Source organism: Vipera berus, assembly GCF_964194415.1.
Source record: "Vipera berus genome assembly, chromosome: 2".
Classification (NCBI taxonomy): Eukaryota; Metazoa; Chordata; class Lepidosauria; order Squamata; family Viperidae; genus Vipera; species Vipera berus.
The window spans coordinates 106,273,702-106,292,723 of record NC_138203.1 but is presented as its reverse complement, the minus strand read 5'-3'; the positions used below and the strand labels follow the sequence as shown (position 1 = coordinate 106,292,723).

The following is a 19,022-nucleotide window of genomic DNA, read 5'->3' as shown; positions in this document are numbered from 1 at the left end:
AATCTACAGACAACAATTCTTTAAACAACTATATTAACTTAAACAACCTTAACAAAAGGAAGAAAACCTTCCTGAAGGTGGGCAAGGCATCAAATCAAGACTTTGATTCACAATGGTAAGCCTTATGATGGAAAGCCAGCAGTGCAAACTCTTGAAAGATTACGATATGCTTGGTCTGTAATTACCTGAAACCTCTTTCGGGAAGTCATCCTTAAAATATAAAGATGAGTTAGTCTATTGACTCAATTTCCCTACATGAGTTCCCCTGTTTCTTCAAGTCATACTGCCTCTTGTTTTTTTTTCTAAGAGGATGAAACTGGCAGGCAATACTAGCAAATATTCAGAAAACCTCCAATCCATTCAATACTAATCATAGCTGCAATGAAAACTTACTTTACTGAAACCATTATATTCATGCCCTGTTATCCCAAGTGATAAAAGACTTGTAACAATCTGTAAAAAGCATAGGGAATGGCATTGAAGAAGGACAGGAAGAAGAACTGTTGTCATAGCAATGGCCAGGAGGATTTCAGCAGTTCCAAGAAACTAGAGAAAACATCTCAGACAGGCTCCTCCCTAAGTCATACAAAAATAAAGTGAGGGAGGCGGAAAGCACATTCAAACTTGCCAGATTCTGTTAGAATAAAAGCAGTACTGACCCATATTGCATTGGTTCCATGCTTTGGTCTATCTTATAGGGCTGACACTATTTAACTGATGTAAGTGTTACCCAGAATCACCTCTCAGGAGATGGACAGCTATATAAATTTGATTAATAGTCAAATAAATAAATATTTTATTTTTATAAAGTTTACTTTATGCTTATAAAACTAGAGAAAATACTTTCAGCAATGATCAGTGGCAAGAGGGACAGAAAATTCTGAGGTTCTTTAAGATAACTTACACAACTGTATGGGGAGCCCAGGAATGAAAAGACCATGAGAAATATTCCCATGGCTATCACAAAGGCTTGCACAATGTTATACTGAATACTTTCCCAGCTCAGTGAAAAGGAATTGTTCTTGTGATTTTTGCACAATAACGCACGTTATTTTACACATACCTATGGTTAAAACTGGGAGTGCCACAGGCTCATCTACAGCCTGTTTTTTTTTGGTAGAAGTAACTGGAACAGTCATATGTACCTAGTGAAATAAAACATAAATTAAAACAAAATAACCCATGTTTATGCTTTAATCTTATTACAGCCGGAAAAAAATAAAAGTAAATTAAAAAAAATAAAATAAAATTACGCAAGCCCCCTAGTGTTCCTTTGGGCAGACTGAGAAATGTCACCGGATTTAAGATGTGATTAAAATTTCTTTGAAAGAATGCATGGTATCGGCTTCCTTCCAAAGCAGCAACAGGGCAATTGCTCCTGCAGGGGCCATATCTTGATTCAGCTATAATGAACACTCTTCAGTGTTCAAAACTGGGCAAGGTTATCTCTAGCAAATGACTTTTATCTGGACTAGGAGGGAAGAAATACGCCCCTTCTATTCCTATTAGACCTCTTAATATTATGTGACTATATTGACCATGGTTTTCTCCTGGATCACCAGTGACAGCTGGAAGTGGGATTACTGCTTTATAATGGTTCAGCTTCTTTGTAACAGAGCAGCTCTAGACAATAATTATTGGCCAGGGAAGTGATCCTGTCCATGGTCATACTATGGCTACTGCTATGCCTCACTTTTCTCCTTCCTGTTATTCAACATCTAGGCAAAACTGTTGGGAGAAGCAATCGGTCAGTTCAAGATGATGATTCATTGCTTGGTCAGTGCCCCAGCCTGAGAAATGAGAGAGGCAGGAACCCAAAGCAGACCTTCTTGGGGTGGCTGTATGAAAGTGGAAAAGCTTGCTCCCAATGCAGATTCCCTTCACACAGCTGACCTTCAGAAAGGTATTATAATCAGGATTTTTGCCCCAAGATATTTGAGGTCTAGTAGTTGAACTTGGGCCAACTTTTTTTTTGTTGGTTTTAATAGCCTATCCAATTCCTTTATTCAATATAAATTATTTTTAAAGTAATTTTAGTCGAATGTTTCTCATGGGGATTAATGGCATTGTTATTATTTCTTTATCTGTTGTCTGTACACTACCTATCATTTTGGGATATGGTGCTGTATTAATTTTATAATAATAAAATAGTTAAATATCCTGCCAGTCTAGTAGGTTATTAGTAATACCCAGTAAATTGAAGAAGCAATTCAACAGTAATTACTCCATTACTAGATTCAGCTCTGAACTATGATATCGGTCTTAACAATATCCAAATGATGGGATTTTAAGCAAAATGGGCTTCCATAACAGATTTTACATAGAATATTACAGTATTTTTGGCTATTTACCACAAACCTCTAGTTTACTCTTCTTTTCTACCATTGGTACATTAATAAATCTAGTCGATTCCAAGTAGTGCTGGTATTGTCTTTTCCAATCCAGGCAGTCATACATTAAACATGCAACATTTTCAAAGATGTCTGTGCCAGTTTCAAGCTATGCAATGGAAGATAAAGAAATGTAAAGACTGAGTTTACAATAATTATTTGCTTATTTGTTTTATATCTCAGCTTTCTATTGCTCTACTCAGATGACTACTTAAGTAAAAGCAACAGGCAAATGCAGTGAAAGTTTTAGCAACAATATGCATCCAATTTAACAATATAATGAAATATGAATTTTGTGCTGTTCAGATTGAATGGTTTACATTATTAATATTCCTTTTTATTTGGAAGAATTACAATAAAAAGTTATTCTGTCCATTAGCATTGTACACAGCTGTTTGTTTAATCTATTATAATTCAAGACTCCAAAGTCTTACATCATGGCTAAAAATTATTTTTTTCCAACATACTGTACATTGTGGAGAATTTTGTCAGGGGGAATTCCTTTTATTTGTAAAGGAAATATGCACATGATCTTACAGGAGAAGAAATGGGTATCACAGATATTCTTAGGCAATTAGTTTCTTTCTTCTGGATTGCACATCTGTACTATTTCCATTTCTAAATCTGGTTATACATGCTTATTTCAGTTATGTCCAGACAAGGTTTGGAACATTTTCAAACATTTTATTTCACTTTCATGTATTAAATACTATAATACATCTTCTTTATCCTAATTTGCATCATTTTCTCCATAATAGTCAAGCATTTTTTTTTATAACAAACTTTTTCACGATGTATATGAGAACGCAGGAAAAATAATAAAGTTAATAATCAGGACCAGAAATTATTCAATGGTATCACTGTGAACATCAGTGGAGCACACAAAGTTTGAGAAATTACGTAAGCTTAGAAGCACCCTCTTGCATATACTGTGGCCCATTAGAGAAAAATCAGCAGTAAAATTCTAAAACTCTATTTCACCTAATCCATTATCTGCCACAGGGACAGGCACATTTCCCCTTAAAATGCTTACTCACCAGGAAATACAGTCATTGCCAGTAAGCAAAGAAAGTTTAGTATGTTAGGATGATGGACCAGAATTTGAAACAAATGTTGAAACACTTTATGCCCCTAAACCCAACAAGGATACCCTTTTGTATAAGAACAGGCTACTAACCACCAAGTCATTGTTGCTCCAGTCAGCAGGAAAGGAAACCTCCTGGACTTTGTGATACAGTCTAGCTATCTGAAAAATATTTGATCCTGGTTTTCCATTGTTCAGGATTGGCTCCACATATTTCCAGAATGTTTCTAGGTCTTTATCTGCTTTTTGCTTCTTTTTGTTTTCAGCTTCTACAATTTGAATTGCATCAGAAGCAGATTAATGTACTATATATTTGTATGACCATGTCTAAAATGTAATAAACCTCTGGAATACCTTGCTAAAAAGAAAACTAAGGTTTACTCACTCCTGCTACTAATTTAAGATTCATCTCCCATTTCCATTAAACACACTTTTTAAAAAAATGTCTTAAGCCCATTTAATGATAAAAGAAAGATGATATAAAGAAAGATGAACCACTAGAATGCATTCACCTGGAGTACTGTAGTATTTTTTTTGTTTAAAGTGGAGCATAAACTTTCAAAATGTATGCATGGAAACCCAGCTTTATCCCTTCTGGTGAAACAACAGAACATCAGTGTCATCCTGTATTTCACCACACTACTGGCGCTATGACTACAATACATAACAGACTGTGAAAATTATTTTAAGAAGAGAAAGAAAAATGTAACTGAGGTGCTGGCAAGAGGAAGAAAAAGCCACTATTTTTTGTGGGGGGAGGTGGGGGAGTTATGTTTGCTTAAAATATATACCGTATATACTTGAGTATAAGCCGACTCGAGTATAAGCCGAGACCCCCAATTTCACCCCCAAAAACTGGAAAAAGTTGTTGACTCGAGTATAAGCCGATCCGCCGTTCTGCAAGCCTCTGCCGCCAGCAGAGGCTCGATCCACCATTTTGCAAGCCTGAATACACAGGAATACCCTGTGTGGCCGCGGCTCTCGGGGAAGCCCTGGCTGTCCGCTTCCTCGCTCCACGCTGCCATTCGGGGCCCGCGTGTTCCCCGGGCAAATCGCGGCGCCCAGCAGGCGAGGAAACACGCCCGCTCCAGTCGCCCCCCCTTCCCTCAGGAGACGCGAAGCAAGTGACCGCCCGGAGCTTACCGAGGACTTGCTTCGGTGCTTCCAGGATTGTGCGCACCTCTCCCAAGCCGCCGCCGTCCGGAGACCTGCCGAAGTTTGGGGAGGTTTGGGGAGGTGCGCGCGCACCTCCCCAAACCTCCCCAAACGTCGGCAGGTCTCCGTTCCTCTGCGCCCTGCCTGCCTGCTTCTTTCCACAGCGGAAAGAAGCAGGCAGGCAGGGCGCAGAGGAACGGACACCTGCCGACGTTTGGGGAGGTTTGGGCGCCTCCCCAAACCTCCCCAAACGTCGCCGGGTCTCCGTTCCTCCGCGCCCTGCCTGCCTGCTTCTTTCCGCTGTGGAAAGAAGCAGGCAGGCAGGGCGCAGAGGAACGGAGACCCGTCGACGTTTGGGGAGGTTTGGGGAGGTGCGCGCGCACCTCCCCAAACCTCCCCAAACTTCGGCAGGTCTCCGGACGGCGGTGGCTTGGGAGAGGTGCGCGCGATCCCGGAAGCACCAAAGCCTCGGCCGCGCACAAGTCCTCGGTAAGTTTTTTTGTTGACTGGAGTATAAGCCGAAGTGGAATTTTTCAGCCCAAAAAGTGGGCTGAAAAATTCGGCTTATACTCAAGTATATACGGTAGTTTCTGTAGAAATAATTACTTCCACAAAAGGGAAAATATTAAGCCATTAGTGAAATACCAGCAGAGAAAATGTTGTATTAGTAGTTTAGTTACGACTGCAGAAATAAATAACAGATAATAAATAGAAATAAATAAAAATAAGGAAGTAAATAAATAGAAATAGAAAATAGTTAGGACTACAGAAAAAGCCACCACTGCAATGAGCCTGCCTTCCATTAAGGACCTGTACACTGCACAAGCCAGAAAGAGGGCTGAGAAAATATCTACATATTCCTCACATCCTGGACATAAACTGTTTCAACTTCTCCACCCAGGACGCCACTATAGGGCATTGCATGCCAAAAATGCCATCACTCTGCTAAACCTTTCACTCCCACAACATTGTCTTATGCCTAAAGATATTTACCCATATAGTAGGGCTGTATGACTATTATCCTTCTCATCTTTCCTACTACCTTCTTCTATTGGTATCATGATTTATCACTTGTTGTTTGTATCTTATGATTTATGATTGTATCTTAGGATTACGATCTAAAACATCACTTTGTTTATATATACACTGAGAGCTTATGCACCAGAGACAAATTCCTTGTGTGTCCGATCACACTTGCCTAATAAAGAATATTCCAATTAAAGATCATCACCAAAACTTTGAATTGATCTTGAAAAAAAATGGTAAGAAGTGTAGATCTTGCAGGAGACAGTGCCTGCAATCACCCAGAAACGTAACTTCATTCTTGACTAGCTATAATTTTGGAAAAATCATTTCAAGGGAAGCTGCAAGTACTGCTTGTCATCATAATCCAATCTTCAGGGGACATTACTAACTTATTGCAAACAATATCCTTTCAAATATATACATGCACAACTTTCAGCTGCTGGTGACTCCCGAAGAATCAGCAAAGGATATCATGGCCTTACTTGAATTACTTGACTATATTTTCTGTTATTTTACCAATGGATGAGGAGTTCATATGATCCCTCACCATTTTTTAGGACAGGACCTCAGCTATCACAAATGCCTATTCTTTTATCTCTTTAGAACATGCCTCTATCACTAATTTCTATTATTTGTCATTTCCAAGGAAACAAACCCCAACAATAAGATTATGATTTAAGTCTATAGAAAGATCAATTAATAAATACGTATCTTTTTAAAAGTAATAAATATTTGACTTCAAATATATAAATGTTTGTATTAATTAGTAGCCTACCTTCTGATGCAAGAGATGGTTCTTCTTGCAAAGTAGTTGTTTCTAAGTAGATCTGGAGTGGCTCATAATTGTCAGAAGAAATCTGAATGATGCTTCCAATATTAATACCCAGATCAGACAGTATAGGTAAAAGTTGAGGATTGTGAAAACCAGTAATTATGAAATAATACTGAGCACCATCATCTGGTTCATCATCTGTTTGAAACATCACATAAAACCCCATGCTTTGATTAAGATATATGGTTAGGATAATATCTGAATTCAGTTGATGGTCAGTTACATGTGTGTATGTGTACATATGTGTGTGTGTATGTGTATACACATACAAGTACAGATATATACAGATATATTTATATATTGCATACAATTATTTTATTTACATGACCATCCATCTTATGTATATGACTTGGGGCAGCTACTAATTTAAAATAAGTAAAAACCAAATAAAAGAAATAACCAAAATTGTAAATAATATAGATAGCATAAAATAGCAACTCACAACATCATGCAGTCAATACAACCAGGAAATGGGCTCATCATATATCTGGCCCCAGGACTGGTGGTAAAACTAGGTTTTTAATGCTTTGCAAAAGGCCAGCAAGCAGGGGAAAGTCTGATCTCTGAGAAGAGGACATTCAAGAGGCTTCCTGCCACAAATAGTATGTCAAAAAATAATGGCTGGATTTTTATTACAAATCATAGGAAGGTTAGAAGATAGCATTTCATAGTTGTATAGTTATTTTATTTGCAGCCATTCACATTTTTCTTTCATTTATAATAAATACCAGATATTACCTGGTAACATATTCAACTGAAATGGCTGATATTATTGTTCAATAGTAATATAGAAAATTTTATCTCTCTAGTTGCTGTATGGTTACTTAGAGCACTTGTCACCGACTCTCAAAAACCAGAAGCAGCCCTGGTTAAAAACTGAAAAGAAAGTAGGTGGGCTAGAATGGAGAATTAAGTTTAATAAATCTAATCTAAGAATTCATAACTGCTAAAGAGTAAAACAGCTAGTAGCAATGCTGGGAAATGTTATTACAATGCAATGCTTGGTGTACCCAAAAATATGGTGCAAGAAGCTATGATTATGTTTTTGTTGGCTTGTAAACATACTTACACTGTACCCAGTGGGAGATAATATAAAGGAGTTTTATTGCGATATGGATGCAAGAGCTCAGTAAAGACATTAAATCATTTTGGTGCTATGCAGTTTACTCAAAACCAAGCCTTATTGACAAGCTTAAGCTATTTTTCAATTCACTGAATATTCTTCTGGTTCACATATTTAGAAATTTCATGATCAGCAGCTGTATCTACCATGAGCTTCTTGCTTGGACTTTATGGAACCATCTTAAGATGTGAACTTTGAGCATATATTGGCATTTATTGATTTAGCTGAAACACCAATAACACAATCAACTATTTATGAGAGAAAAATGCCTTCTCTTTGCAAGCTGAAAAGCAGCATTATGTTTGCCCCAAGAAAACAAAATCCACAGAAGTAATATTAGACCAACAAAAGTTATATAATATTTGCAAACTTTGCTGGGATCTTTGTATCTTGAATAAGATGGAAATGATTTTACCAAGTGGAGCTCAGTTGTTCTACCTGATAAAGCCCAATTTGCACATTTGGATACTTTTTCATTCTATATAAAAATGCCAACTAGTACAAACCTGGTTATTTGCTTGATCAGATTTCCTTCCATACACAAAGACCTTTTTTCTCTAGGCTTTAAACATCTTGCCTAACGGACACTCAAAGTAACTTAAAACACTATTTTAAGATTTGTGGTGAATCTTGAATAATATATAAACAATTTGAAAGAAGCTTGAAATGGAAACTTTCACTTTTAGGAGAGGATACAATAACGCACTTTCTACCTACCAATGAATTTATCAAGTTCATCATCTTCCCCACGTCTTTTAAGTTTGGTATCCTTTTTAACGATAGTCGCTGATACATTTGGTGAATCGGTTGCCCGCTTTCCTTTGCCTCCTTTTCCAGCCTTGGCACTGGCAGGCTTCTCTTTTTCCTTCTCCTTCTTAGGTTTTCCTTTCCCCTTTCCCTTCTCTTCTTTCTCCTTGTCTCGCTCCTCTAACGCCTGTGAAATTAGACAAATTGCCTCACTATGCTCTTGTAAATGTTAAGGAAAAGTTGTTGTAAAGATCTAATCCACGTATCAGCATTTTTTTTAAAAAAAATCAAAGCCATGTTTCAATTACAGCCCTTTCTTGAAGTCACAGAGAGAGAAATTACTATAGAAGATGCTTATACGGAAAAAGTAATTTTATATCTGTATCTCGAAAGAAATGAAAAATTAAAACCATTATGAAGAAAATGAGTAATGTTTGAGATCTTCCTCACTATCACTGAGAATATTCTTCCTACAGAATACTGAAATATATCTTCCTTGGCAGTTGGCTCATTTGTTGGAACAGTATGGAAAAATGCTTACTACTCAATACACACACACACACACACACACACACACACACACTGTTGGAAAGCAAAGTCTTCCTTTTTCTCTTAATGTTCATTTCACAAGTTTCACAAATTTAACAGTTCCTCACTTGCTCTGACAATTTTTAGATATATTTTTACCTTTCATTCCCATAATAAATATTAGCTCAAATATTAAATGTCATCTGAGCATAACTTCAGCTCATATATGATACCAGTTTTACTATTACGATGCCTATGTAGGCTTTATTTCTAACAATTTTATTGCAAAGTTGAACAAAGGACTGATTGTTGCAGAAAAAAGCCAAAAGTACCTTTAAAAATTTACTTTAAATGCACACATACTTAAAAGTATATGCATATACTGTACCAAACAGAATATCCAGTTCTCTATTTGTTCAGATGAGAAGGTACCATGGCACTGGAAGGAGGTTAATTTAGTTCAGTATTTCATACTCTGATATATTCAGATGTGCTGGTGGTGGTTGGTTCTCTGAGCTTGCTCTTTAGCTTCTGAACATTTCGTATCAAGCTAGGTGACATCCTCAGGGGGCTTTTGGTTGAAGGCTCTTGTTTCAGTTCTTCACCACTTTTATTGATCTCATGTGGTCATGTGGTCAGTGGGTCGTGTGACTTTGTGTCTTTTGATGTCTTTCTCCATAGGTTGGGGATTTGTGGTCATGTCAGTTGAAAGCTAGTCAGTGTTTGTGGATTCTTGTTTTCAGCTGTTATCCTATTTGCCCAACATAGAATTGGTTCCAGTTGTTGCATCTGATCTTGTGGATTATGTTACTGTTCTCCTCCTTCTGTATTTTGTTCTTGGTTTGAGACAGTTCTCATTGGAGTGTTGATGTTGGTTTGTGAGCCACCATTATTCCCAGTGGTTGTAGAATTCTGGCCGTCATTTCTGACGCTTCTCCAACATATAGTAAAGTAAGTGGTTGGCTGTGTGGTGTGATGGGGTTTGGATGATGTGCATCGGAGTATGACTGGAATATGAAGTTTCTTGGGTAGCCATTGTGGAGAGAGACCTCCAAAAGGTGCTTTTCTTCTGCTTTTCTTAGTGTCTTATTGTCTTGGTGCTGAATGCAGCTATTCTTGTATACAGTGGGGTGGCTGCTGACAAAGTTGAAAATTTGATCTGTGTAAGTTGATTTTTGGTAAATACAGGTTACTAGTTCACCACTATCCAGTCTTCTTATGTCAGCATCAAGGAGTGGAAATTGTTGATCCTTTTCTTCTTCGTGTGTGACTTTGATGCCTGTGAATACGTTACTGAGTAGTTGGCGTTTTCTTCCAGCTTGGAGCATTCAGTGATGACAAAAGTGTGAATGGCCGCTCACAAACCGACATCAACACTCCGATGAGAACTGTCTGAAACCAAGAACAAAATACAGAAAGGGGAGAACAATAACATAATCTACAAGATTAGATGCAACAACTGGGACCAATTCTATGCTGGGCAAACAACTGAAAACAAGAATCCACGAATACTGACTAGCTATCAATTGACATGACCTTGACCTAATTGAACTGAGCAGCACCGGTTTGAATGGGATGGAACAAAAATCATTGGCTGTGCTACCACACAATGCAGGAAAATTCATCAAAGCCTGGTATTCAACCAATAGATCTATCAACAAACATGTCAATTTGGACCCAGCCTACGAACCCATAAGGAGCTGTATCAATCAAGCGAACAACCAACGATGGCACCAATCACCACATAATGACCAGCCGATCACATGACAGGTCAAATGACATGACCAACCAATCACATGACCCACCAACTACATGGCCACAAGAGATCAATAAAAGCGCTGAAGAACTGAAACAAGACACTTCAACCAAAATTCTGCTGAGGATGTCACCTAGCCTGGTGACGAAACATTCAGAAGCTAAACAGCAAGCTCAGAAAACAAACCATGACCAACATCGACCATCCAAGTTAGAAATATTTTCTATCATTTCTAATATTCAGATATTTTTGCTACCAGATTGCCCTGATGTTTTGCTATCGGAAATGAATTGCTGCCAAATCTTGTCCTTTATTGACCATGGTGATTTATTTTAGTTTTTTAAAAGTCTCTGTGACCAACTCATTGAAACTTTTAATCAGTTCAAAGTATTAATGTATACCACGCAAGCAGCAAATTTCCAGAAATGCAGGGCTACACTAAGCTTAAAGCTGTATATGTGAGGAACAATAAGAAAAAAAAGCACTGCAAAAAACATTCTTTTGTCCCCCAAACTGTTTTTCTTCTGTCCCAGTAACAGATACATGTCTATTCAGAAGTAAGGGATAAAGAATGCAGTAAGATTTATTCCCAAGTATGTCTTTATAGGCTGGAAACTAAGCTACCTTCTTTTCAGCAATCCTTCTCTGAAGATCTTTTTGTTTGATGCAAAGCATTTGATATTTAATTAATTTTCCAATCAAAGTTACAGGAAGTGTTTCCCCAGCATCCAGAATGCTTTTTGCCGTTTCTATCACCTGCAGAGAGAAACAAAATAGTTTTGGATCTAATTCTCACTAACAGATGAAATGATAGAAGGTGTTGAAGCCACAGAAACCTTGGGAGGAAGTGATCATGCAATATTGGAATTCAACATTATGGAAGCACAAGCAATAGAACAGTCGTGGCGAACCTTTTAGAGACCAAGTGCCCAAACTGCAACCCCAAACCCACTTTTTTATCGCCGGGTGCCAGGTGGGCTTGACCCACTGGATGGGTGTGGCTGTGGTGGTCATGGAAGATTGGGTGGGTGTGGCCAAGGTGGGTGTGATCACCTCAATGTTGCTCGTGGGGAGGGACACCTGTGGGGGGTGAGCAGGGTTGGGGGAGCTCCAGGAGATGTCTGCCAGGTGGGGCGGTAAGCAGGAGACTCATCCTGTGGCTTGAGGTGAGTCAGGTTGAGGGTGCCATTGCCATGGGGAAGGCAAGGGCTAGGGCAGCTGCTGCCTGTCACCATCAGCCCCCGCACACAGAGGCGTGGGGGCCAACAGTGTCTGTCAGTAGCCACAGCCTGCCGGCCCCTCGCCAGTCACACTCTGGGGCTCCGCAGCCCATCGCCAGCAGTTCAAAGAATCTGCCTCCAAAATGGATGGTTGGCCAACAGCTGAGGAGGTGATGCAGTGGGTCGTGCCTGGGAGGCCAGGAGGGACGGGATGGAGGGGAGGGAAACCAGCTGTGCCGGGATGCATTCAGCCATGTGGGATCTCGGCAAATTAGCAGGCGGCTGGTTGAAGAAGGACAGTTGCCACCTCCAGGGCATGGCACGGGTGCCCACAGAGAGGGCTGTGAGTGCCGCCTCTGGCACCCGTGACATAGTTTCGCCACCACTGCAATAGAACACAGTCAAACTAGAGTCTTGGAATTTAAGACAGCTAATTTCAATAAACTTAGAGAGGGCTTGGGAAGGATTCCATGGATGAGAATCCTCAAAGGTAAAACAACTCAAGAAGCTTGGGAAATTTTGAAAAGTAAGATAATACAAGCCCAGTCTAGCACAATACCAACGAAGAGGAAAAATAACAGCTCTCAAAAGAAACCAGCGTGGCTGCATAAAAAACTCTCTGACAAATTGAAAGATAAAAAGGACAAGTATAGAAAGTGGAAAGAGGGGCACATAACTAAGTCAGAATATCAGCAAATAGCCCGAGCCTGCAAAGATGAAGTGAGGAAAGCTAAGGCTCAAAATGAACTAAGGCTTGAGACCAAAGCCAACAATAACAAAAAAAAAGCTTCTTTCAACATGTAAAAAACAAGAAAAAAGTGAAGGAAATGATTGGTCCATTAGTGGGTGAAAGTGACAAGAAGGTGACAAGCAACAGGGAGAAAGCAGAACTATTTAACTCGTTTTTTGCATCTGTCTTTACACAAAGGGAAAAAACAGACCAACCTATCAAAAATAGTGCCATTAAAAACAGAATAGAAACACAAGTTAAGGTAGGCAATAAAATGGTAAGTGAGCACCTGTCCAGTCTAGACGAGTTCAAATCACCAGGACCAGATGGATTACACCCCAAGGTTCTCAACGAACTGGCAGATGTGATCTCAGAACCACTGAACTATATTTTTCAAAGATCCTGGAGCACTGGGGAACTACCAGAGGACTGGAAGAGAACTGATGTAGTTCCCATCTTCAAAAAAGAAAAAAAATGGATACCGGAAATTACAGACCTACCTGGGAAGGTTCTGGAAAAGATAAACAAACAACAAATCAGCGAGCACCTAGAGCAGGGGTCGGCAACCGGAAGAAGGAAAAGAGCCACTCAGAACCGGTTCCATCACACAAACAAAAAAGTGGGAGCCGCAAAAAGTATGCGCGCGTGCATCCACACATGCGCAAAAAACATTTTGCGCATGCGCAAAAAACATAGGAGGCACCTGTGCAGCGACGGGTCTCCCCTTTGGAGAGGTGCGCGCGCACCTCCGCCCGAATGGAGTTCTCGGCACTAGTGGCTTTTGTAAAGCAGGAATTGCTTCCAGCGGAGTCTTTTCCCTCTATTTTTTTTTTACAATAAGTTTCTCCTCCCTCTCCCCTCCCTCAAAAATAGAGGGACCCGGTCCGAAGCGCTAATTAGAAAGATCATTTGAGCAATAAACTTAAACACTTTCGAGCAAATAATGCCTGCGGAAAAGAGAGGGAGCGAGCCAGAAGCTGCTCCTCGCCTACAGCAGCCGGGCCCCGGTGGCTTTTAAAAGCCCGGGGCCTCGCCGGGAATGGAATTTTTAAGGGAGGGCTATGAGAGGGAAAATGGAGGATTTTCACCTGGAGGTTGCGGGGGATCTGGCAGCTTTCCAAACGTGGCGCCATTGTCCGTTCGGGCGGAGGTGCGCGCCCAGCTCTCCAAAGGTTTGGAGAGGTGCGCGTGCAGCCCTCCAAAGGTTTGGAGAGCTGCGCGCGCACCTCCGCCTCAACGGGCAGTGGCGCTGCTCTTTTGGAAAGCTGCCGCGGCCCGTTTGCAAAGCTACCGCCTTCGGAGGAAGGCAGCAGCTTGCAAACGGGCCGCGGCAGCTTTCCAAATGTGGCGCCACTGCCCGTTCGGGCGGAGGTGCGCGCGCACCTCTCCAAACCGCCGCCGTCCCGTTCGGAGACCTGCCGCGCTCGTCAAACATGGACAAACGTGGCAGCTGCGCAAACGGGACGGCGGCGGTTTGGAGTGGTGCGCGTGCACTCTCCAAACTGCCGCCGCCCGTTGGGAGACCTGCCGCATTCGTTCATGTTTGACGAGCGCGGCAGACCTCCGAACGAGACGGAGGCGGTTTGGAGAGGTGCGCGCACACTCTCCAAACTGCCGCCGCTCGTTGGGAGACCTACCGCGCTCGCCAAACATGGACGAACACGGCAGCTGTGCAAACGGGCCGCGGCAGCTTTCCCAACGAGCAGCGCCACTGCCCATTCGGGGAGAGGTGCGCGCGCACCACTGCCCATTCGAAGAGGTGCGCGCGCACCGGGTGACTGGGAGCCGCAGGAGACGGCTCAAAGAGTCGCATGCGGCTCTGGAGCCGCGGGTTGCCGACCCGTGACCTAGAGGCAAACAAAGTCATTACTAAAAGCCAACATGGGTTTGTCATAAACAGATCATGCCAGACAAATCCTTTGCATTCTTTGACCAAGTGACAAAATTAGTGGATCAGAGGAATGCTGTGGATATAATTTACTTGGACTTCAGTAAGGCATTTGATAAAATAGATCACAACCTTCTACTTGATAAGATAGAAAAAGGTGGGTTAGACAGCATCGCCACCAGATGGATTCGTAGCTGGCTCACCGGCCATACTCAGTGTGTGGTCCTCAATGGAACCGCATCTACATGGAGGGAAGTGTATAGTGGGGTGCCCCAGGGCTCTGTTCTGGGCCCAGTGATCTTTAACATCTTCATCAACGATTTGGATGAAGGGATAAATGGGGAACTCATCAAATTTGCACCAAGGTGGCAGGAATAGCCAACACTCCAGAAGACAGGCTTAGGATACAGGAGGATCTGGACAGACTTGAACACTGGGCGCTATCTAACAAAATGAAATTCAATAGTGAAAAAAGTAAAGTTCTACATTTAGGCAAGAAAAACCAAATGTACAGGTATAGTAGGGGGTACCTTGCTCAATATTAGTAACTGTGAGAGGGATCTCGGAGCCCTAGTGGACAATCACTTAAATATGAGCCAGCAGTGTGCTGCAGCTGCCAAAAAAGCCAACACAGTGCTAGGCTGCATTAACAGAGGGATAGAATCAAGATCACGTGAAGTATTAATACCACTTTACAATGCCTTGGTAAGACCACACTTGGAATAATGCATCCAGTTTTGGTCACCATGATGTAAAAAAGATGTTGAGACTCTAGAAAGAGTACAGAGAAGAGCAACAAAGATGATTAGAGGACTGGAGACTAAAACATATAAGGAATGGTTGCTGGAATTGGGTATGTCTAGTTTAATGAAGAGAAGGGTGAGGGGTGACATGATAGCAGTGTTCCAATATCTCAGGGGCTGCCACAAAGAGGAGGGACTCAAGCTATTCTCCAAAGCACCTGAAGGCAGGACAAGAAGCAACGGATGGAAACTAGTCAAGGAGAGAAGCAACCTAGAACTAAGGAGAAACTTCCTGACAGTTAGAACAATTAACCAGTGGAACAACCTGCCTCCAGAAGCAGTGAATGCTCCAACACTGGAAGTTTTTAAGAAGAGACTGGACAGCCATTTGTCTGAAATGGTATAGGGTTTCCTGCCTGAGCAGGGGGTTGGACTACATGACCTCCAAGGTCCCTTCCAACTTTATTATTACTATTATTTGGTTCAGTGCAAATAAAATGCAAAATCAAAAAGACAGTACTACCAAAGAGGTTTGGCATCACCCAAATCCCATCCATGTATGCAACAGAGATAAAAAAAATGTTTTAATACTGCTGAGAAGATGCCCAACAAGAAATTGTGGCAAGAAATTCAATTGACTTTCACTGAAACAGCAGCTGAACACGATGTCAACGCTGCTATCATTGGATGTTCCTGCTTTGACAACTGATGAAAATGCAGCCATTTTCTCTATTCCTTTACAGTGTTTTTCTTGCTTTAGAAATCAGGTGCAGCAAGGGGGGGGGGGGCTGAAATGTAAGCTTAGCTAGCCATAACATATCGCTGTGGTGGGAACCCAAGGACAAGCTGATAACAGTTTGGCGGGCCGTGGAGTTAAGGAGAAAGCCCGCACTTTAAGCTAATTGGGGAATGTGATTTACGACAGTTTATTGGGGGTGGGAATTGCACTTTGTTACTTTGTATCAGGGGGAAGGGAATTTAGTTTTGGGGTTCAACTATGTACTGCCGATACTTTGTTTCCTGAAAAAAAGATTCTTTAAGGAAAACAGTGCCTCGAAGTTCTTTTGAAGGGTTTCATCTATCGCAGGGATCAGCAACCTGAAACAGTGAAAGAGCCACTCGGAACCGGTTCCCTCACAAAAGGAAAAACTGTGAGCCGCAAAAAAATGTGTGCACATGCGCAGAACAGGGTTTGACTGAAGAGTGGAGCCAAGGCGAGATATGCACCTACCCTGCATATTTGAATTGATTGGTTGAACTTTTTTAGTCCCACTTTTTTTTTTGGACTGCACATGTCAGAGGACTGGGAGCCGCAGGAGACGGCTGAAAGAGCCGCCTGTGGCTCCGGAGCCGCGGGTTGCAGACCTGTGATCTATCGGAATCATGACACACATACCATACAAGAAACCAGAGAAAAAGCATAAGTGTCTCTCAGATAAATCCATCAGAACATCTGAGCAAAGAAAAACAGCCAAAGCAGCAGGCAAACAGGAGAAAGCAATGAGATGGAATGCAGATTTCCAGACTAGATCCTTCCGAGGTAGGTAAAATGAGGACCCAAACTGTTGGGGGCAATAAGCTGACTTTGTAAAAATGCCACTTGGGGCCCCCCCGAAAGCCCTAATAAGCAGGCATATACAGAGAATGAAGGCTATTGCTAAGCACATTTGATTTGTGCTTCTTAGATTGTAAGCCGCCCTGAGTCTTCGGAGAAGGGCGGGATATAAATGGGATTTTTTTTTAAAAAAAAAAGTTTACTGGGACCAGCACTGCAAGTAGCTAAAGAGGACTGCATGAAGGGCCACACCAGGAATGCATTTGCACAAGTCAAAAGGACTCTTAACACCATGTGCTGCTCATTAAAAACAAGGAAGGAAAAGAACTATCTGACCAACAAAGGGTCAAGAACAAATGGCAAGACTATACAGAACAGCTGTATGCCAAGAATAAAGAGTCCCAGCCTCTTCAAGATGATGAGGAAAAAGAAGCAGAAATAGAACCAGCCATCCTTCAAGTTGTGTGGGCAAAGAGCAACTGCCAAACAAGGTCCCTGGTATTGATATCTTCCTACAGAATTGCTGAAGCTTATGCCACCTACAACCATCCCAAACATGTGCCAAAAATGTGGGGAAAGAAACATATGGCTACAGGAATGGAAATGTTCATTCTATTGCCAAAAAAGGGCAACTCCAAGGACAGCTCCAATTACCATGCTATTGCCTTCATCCATCTCACTAGCAAGATTCTCCGTCAAAAGGGAATTACCAGATGTTCAAGCTGGCCTCAGAAGGCCCCACGGTCCTAGTGACCATATTGAAAATCTCTGCTGGATCATGGAAAAATCTTAAGGGCGTTAAAAAGAGCATTTGCTTTATTGACTACAAGAAAGTGCCAATTATGGCAAGCTGTGGAGAGCCCTAGAAGACCTGGGAGTGCAAACACATCTGATCAAGTTGGTACAGCTGCTGTACAACATGGTATGGAGACACTGATTGGATCAAGATAGAAAAGAAATTGTGGCAACATTGCATTCTTTCATTTTCTTCAATCTACCTGTCAAAGTGATCATGAGGAAACAAGCAGTTGAACAATCATACATTGGAGTAAGGATCATCAACAATATTTAATATGCTGATGATACAATTCTCCTGTCAGAAATCAAAGGCATGACACATTTGATCAAAAGAATTAAAGAAAGCAGGAAATATGGCCTCTTCCTGAACATCAAAAAGAAAAAAGCTCATGATCACAGTGAGGAATGGAAATATCAAAATAGCAATTGACAGTTAAGAGAGAGAATGTGTGCAAGAATTCACTCTCCTAGGATCACAGATTGACCAAAGCAGTGAATGCAGTCCAAAAATAAAACATCAAATCACACTGAGTTGTACAGCAATGATGAGCATAAATTGCATATGAAAAAGCACAATATCAGTCTGGTAACTAAATGCAGATTATTACTCTTGTGTTTACCATAGTTACCCATGACTGGGGGGGGAAAAACCAGAAAGGAGGAAAATTGACTTGTTCAAGCTGTGACACTGGAGGAGAGTTCTGCATATTCCAGGGACAACAAAGGTGATAAACAAGAAACTACTGGAGCATATAAAACCAGATATATTGCATTCACAAAATTTTGCCTTATTTATTTCAGTCATGTCATGCAATCAAACTCACTGGAAAAGGCAGTTATGCTCAGAGTGGTCTGTGGTAAAATGCAACAAGGCCCCTAAAAACATGGTGGATAGAATTGCCAAAGCTGATAATGTCAACCAGAGCATAAAACAATTGAAAAAGCCATACAAGATTGGAAAATGTAGGAAGAACTGGTCCATAGAATTGCTGAGTACTGGACAGATTTTTAAAGGATAGCAACACCATCACAGTACAATCAGGGACTTAACAAGAACAGATTATAGCACATTCTCAGTTTCTAACAACTTGTGGTCAGGGACCCAGTAGCTCACTCAGAAACCCAACCAATAGGCATCATACTGTTCAATATATTGTTCATGCTATTGTACATATATCTTTATTCCTCTAATTTGCAAAGTAATATATTTCTGTGCATATAAAGTGTTAATTCCTCCCAACTCCAACTTTTGCTGTGCTGTGTCACAGAAGATTGGGGGTGCGGGTAGGATGGGATGGGCAAAGAATGCCAAGAGTTTATGCCAACAATAGGGTCAACTGAGGCATGAAGTTCACTTCAGCTGCTCTGCTGTATTGGGCAGCAGCAATAAAGAAGATGTTGGGGATGATCACTTTAATGACAATGGCAAAGGCATCATTTCACACTG

The 19,022-nt window shown here is 41.2% G+C and overlaps 1 protein-coding gene across 1 annotated transcript in view; it reads right to left on the bottom strand.

Annotated features, from left to right (window-relative positions):
- Positions 1 to 19,022, bottom strand: part of SPAG17 (sperm associated antigen 17) — a gene marked incomplete at its 5' end in the record, with an annotated part of 120,744 nt that overhangs the window by 89,991 nt on the left and 11,731 nt on the right. Inside the window, 6 exons of the mRNA XM_081318920.1 lie at positions 1,064 to 1,145; positions 2,359 to 2,499; positions 3,568 to 3,743; positions 6,431 to 6,625; positions 8,328 to 8,544; positions 11,266 to 11,397. Coding sequence (XP_081175046.1) covers positions 1,064 to 1,145; positions 2,359 to 2,499; positions 3,568 to 3,743; positions 6,431 to 6,625; positions 8,328 to 8,544; positions 11,266 to 11,397 — 943 coding nt within the window. The remainder of the gene's footprint in view (positions 1 to 1,063; positions 1,146 to 2,358; positions 2,500 to 3,567; positions 3,744 to 6,430; positions 6,626 to 8,327; positions 8,545 to 11,265; positions 11,398 to 19,022) is intronic.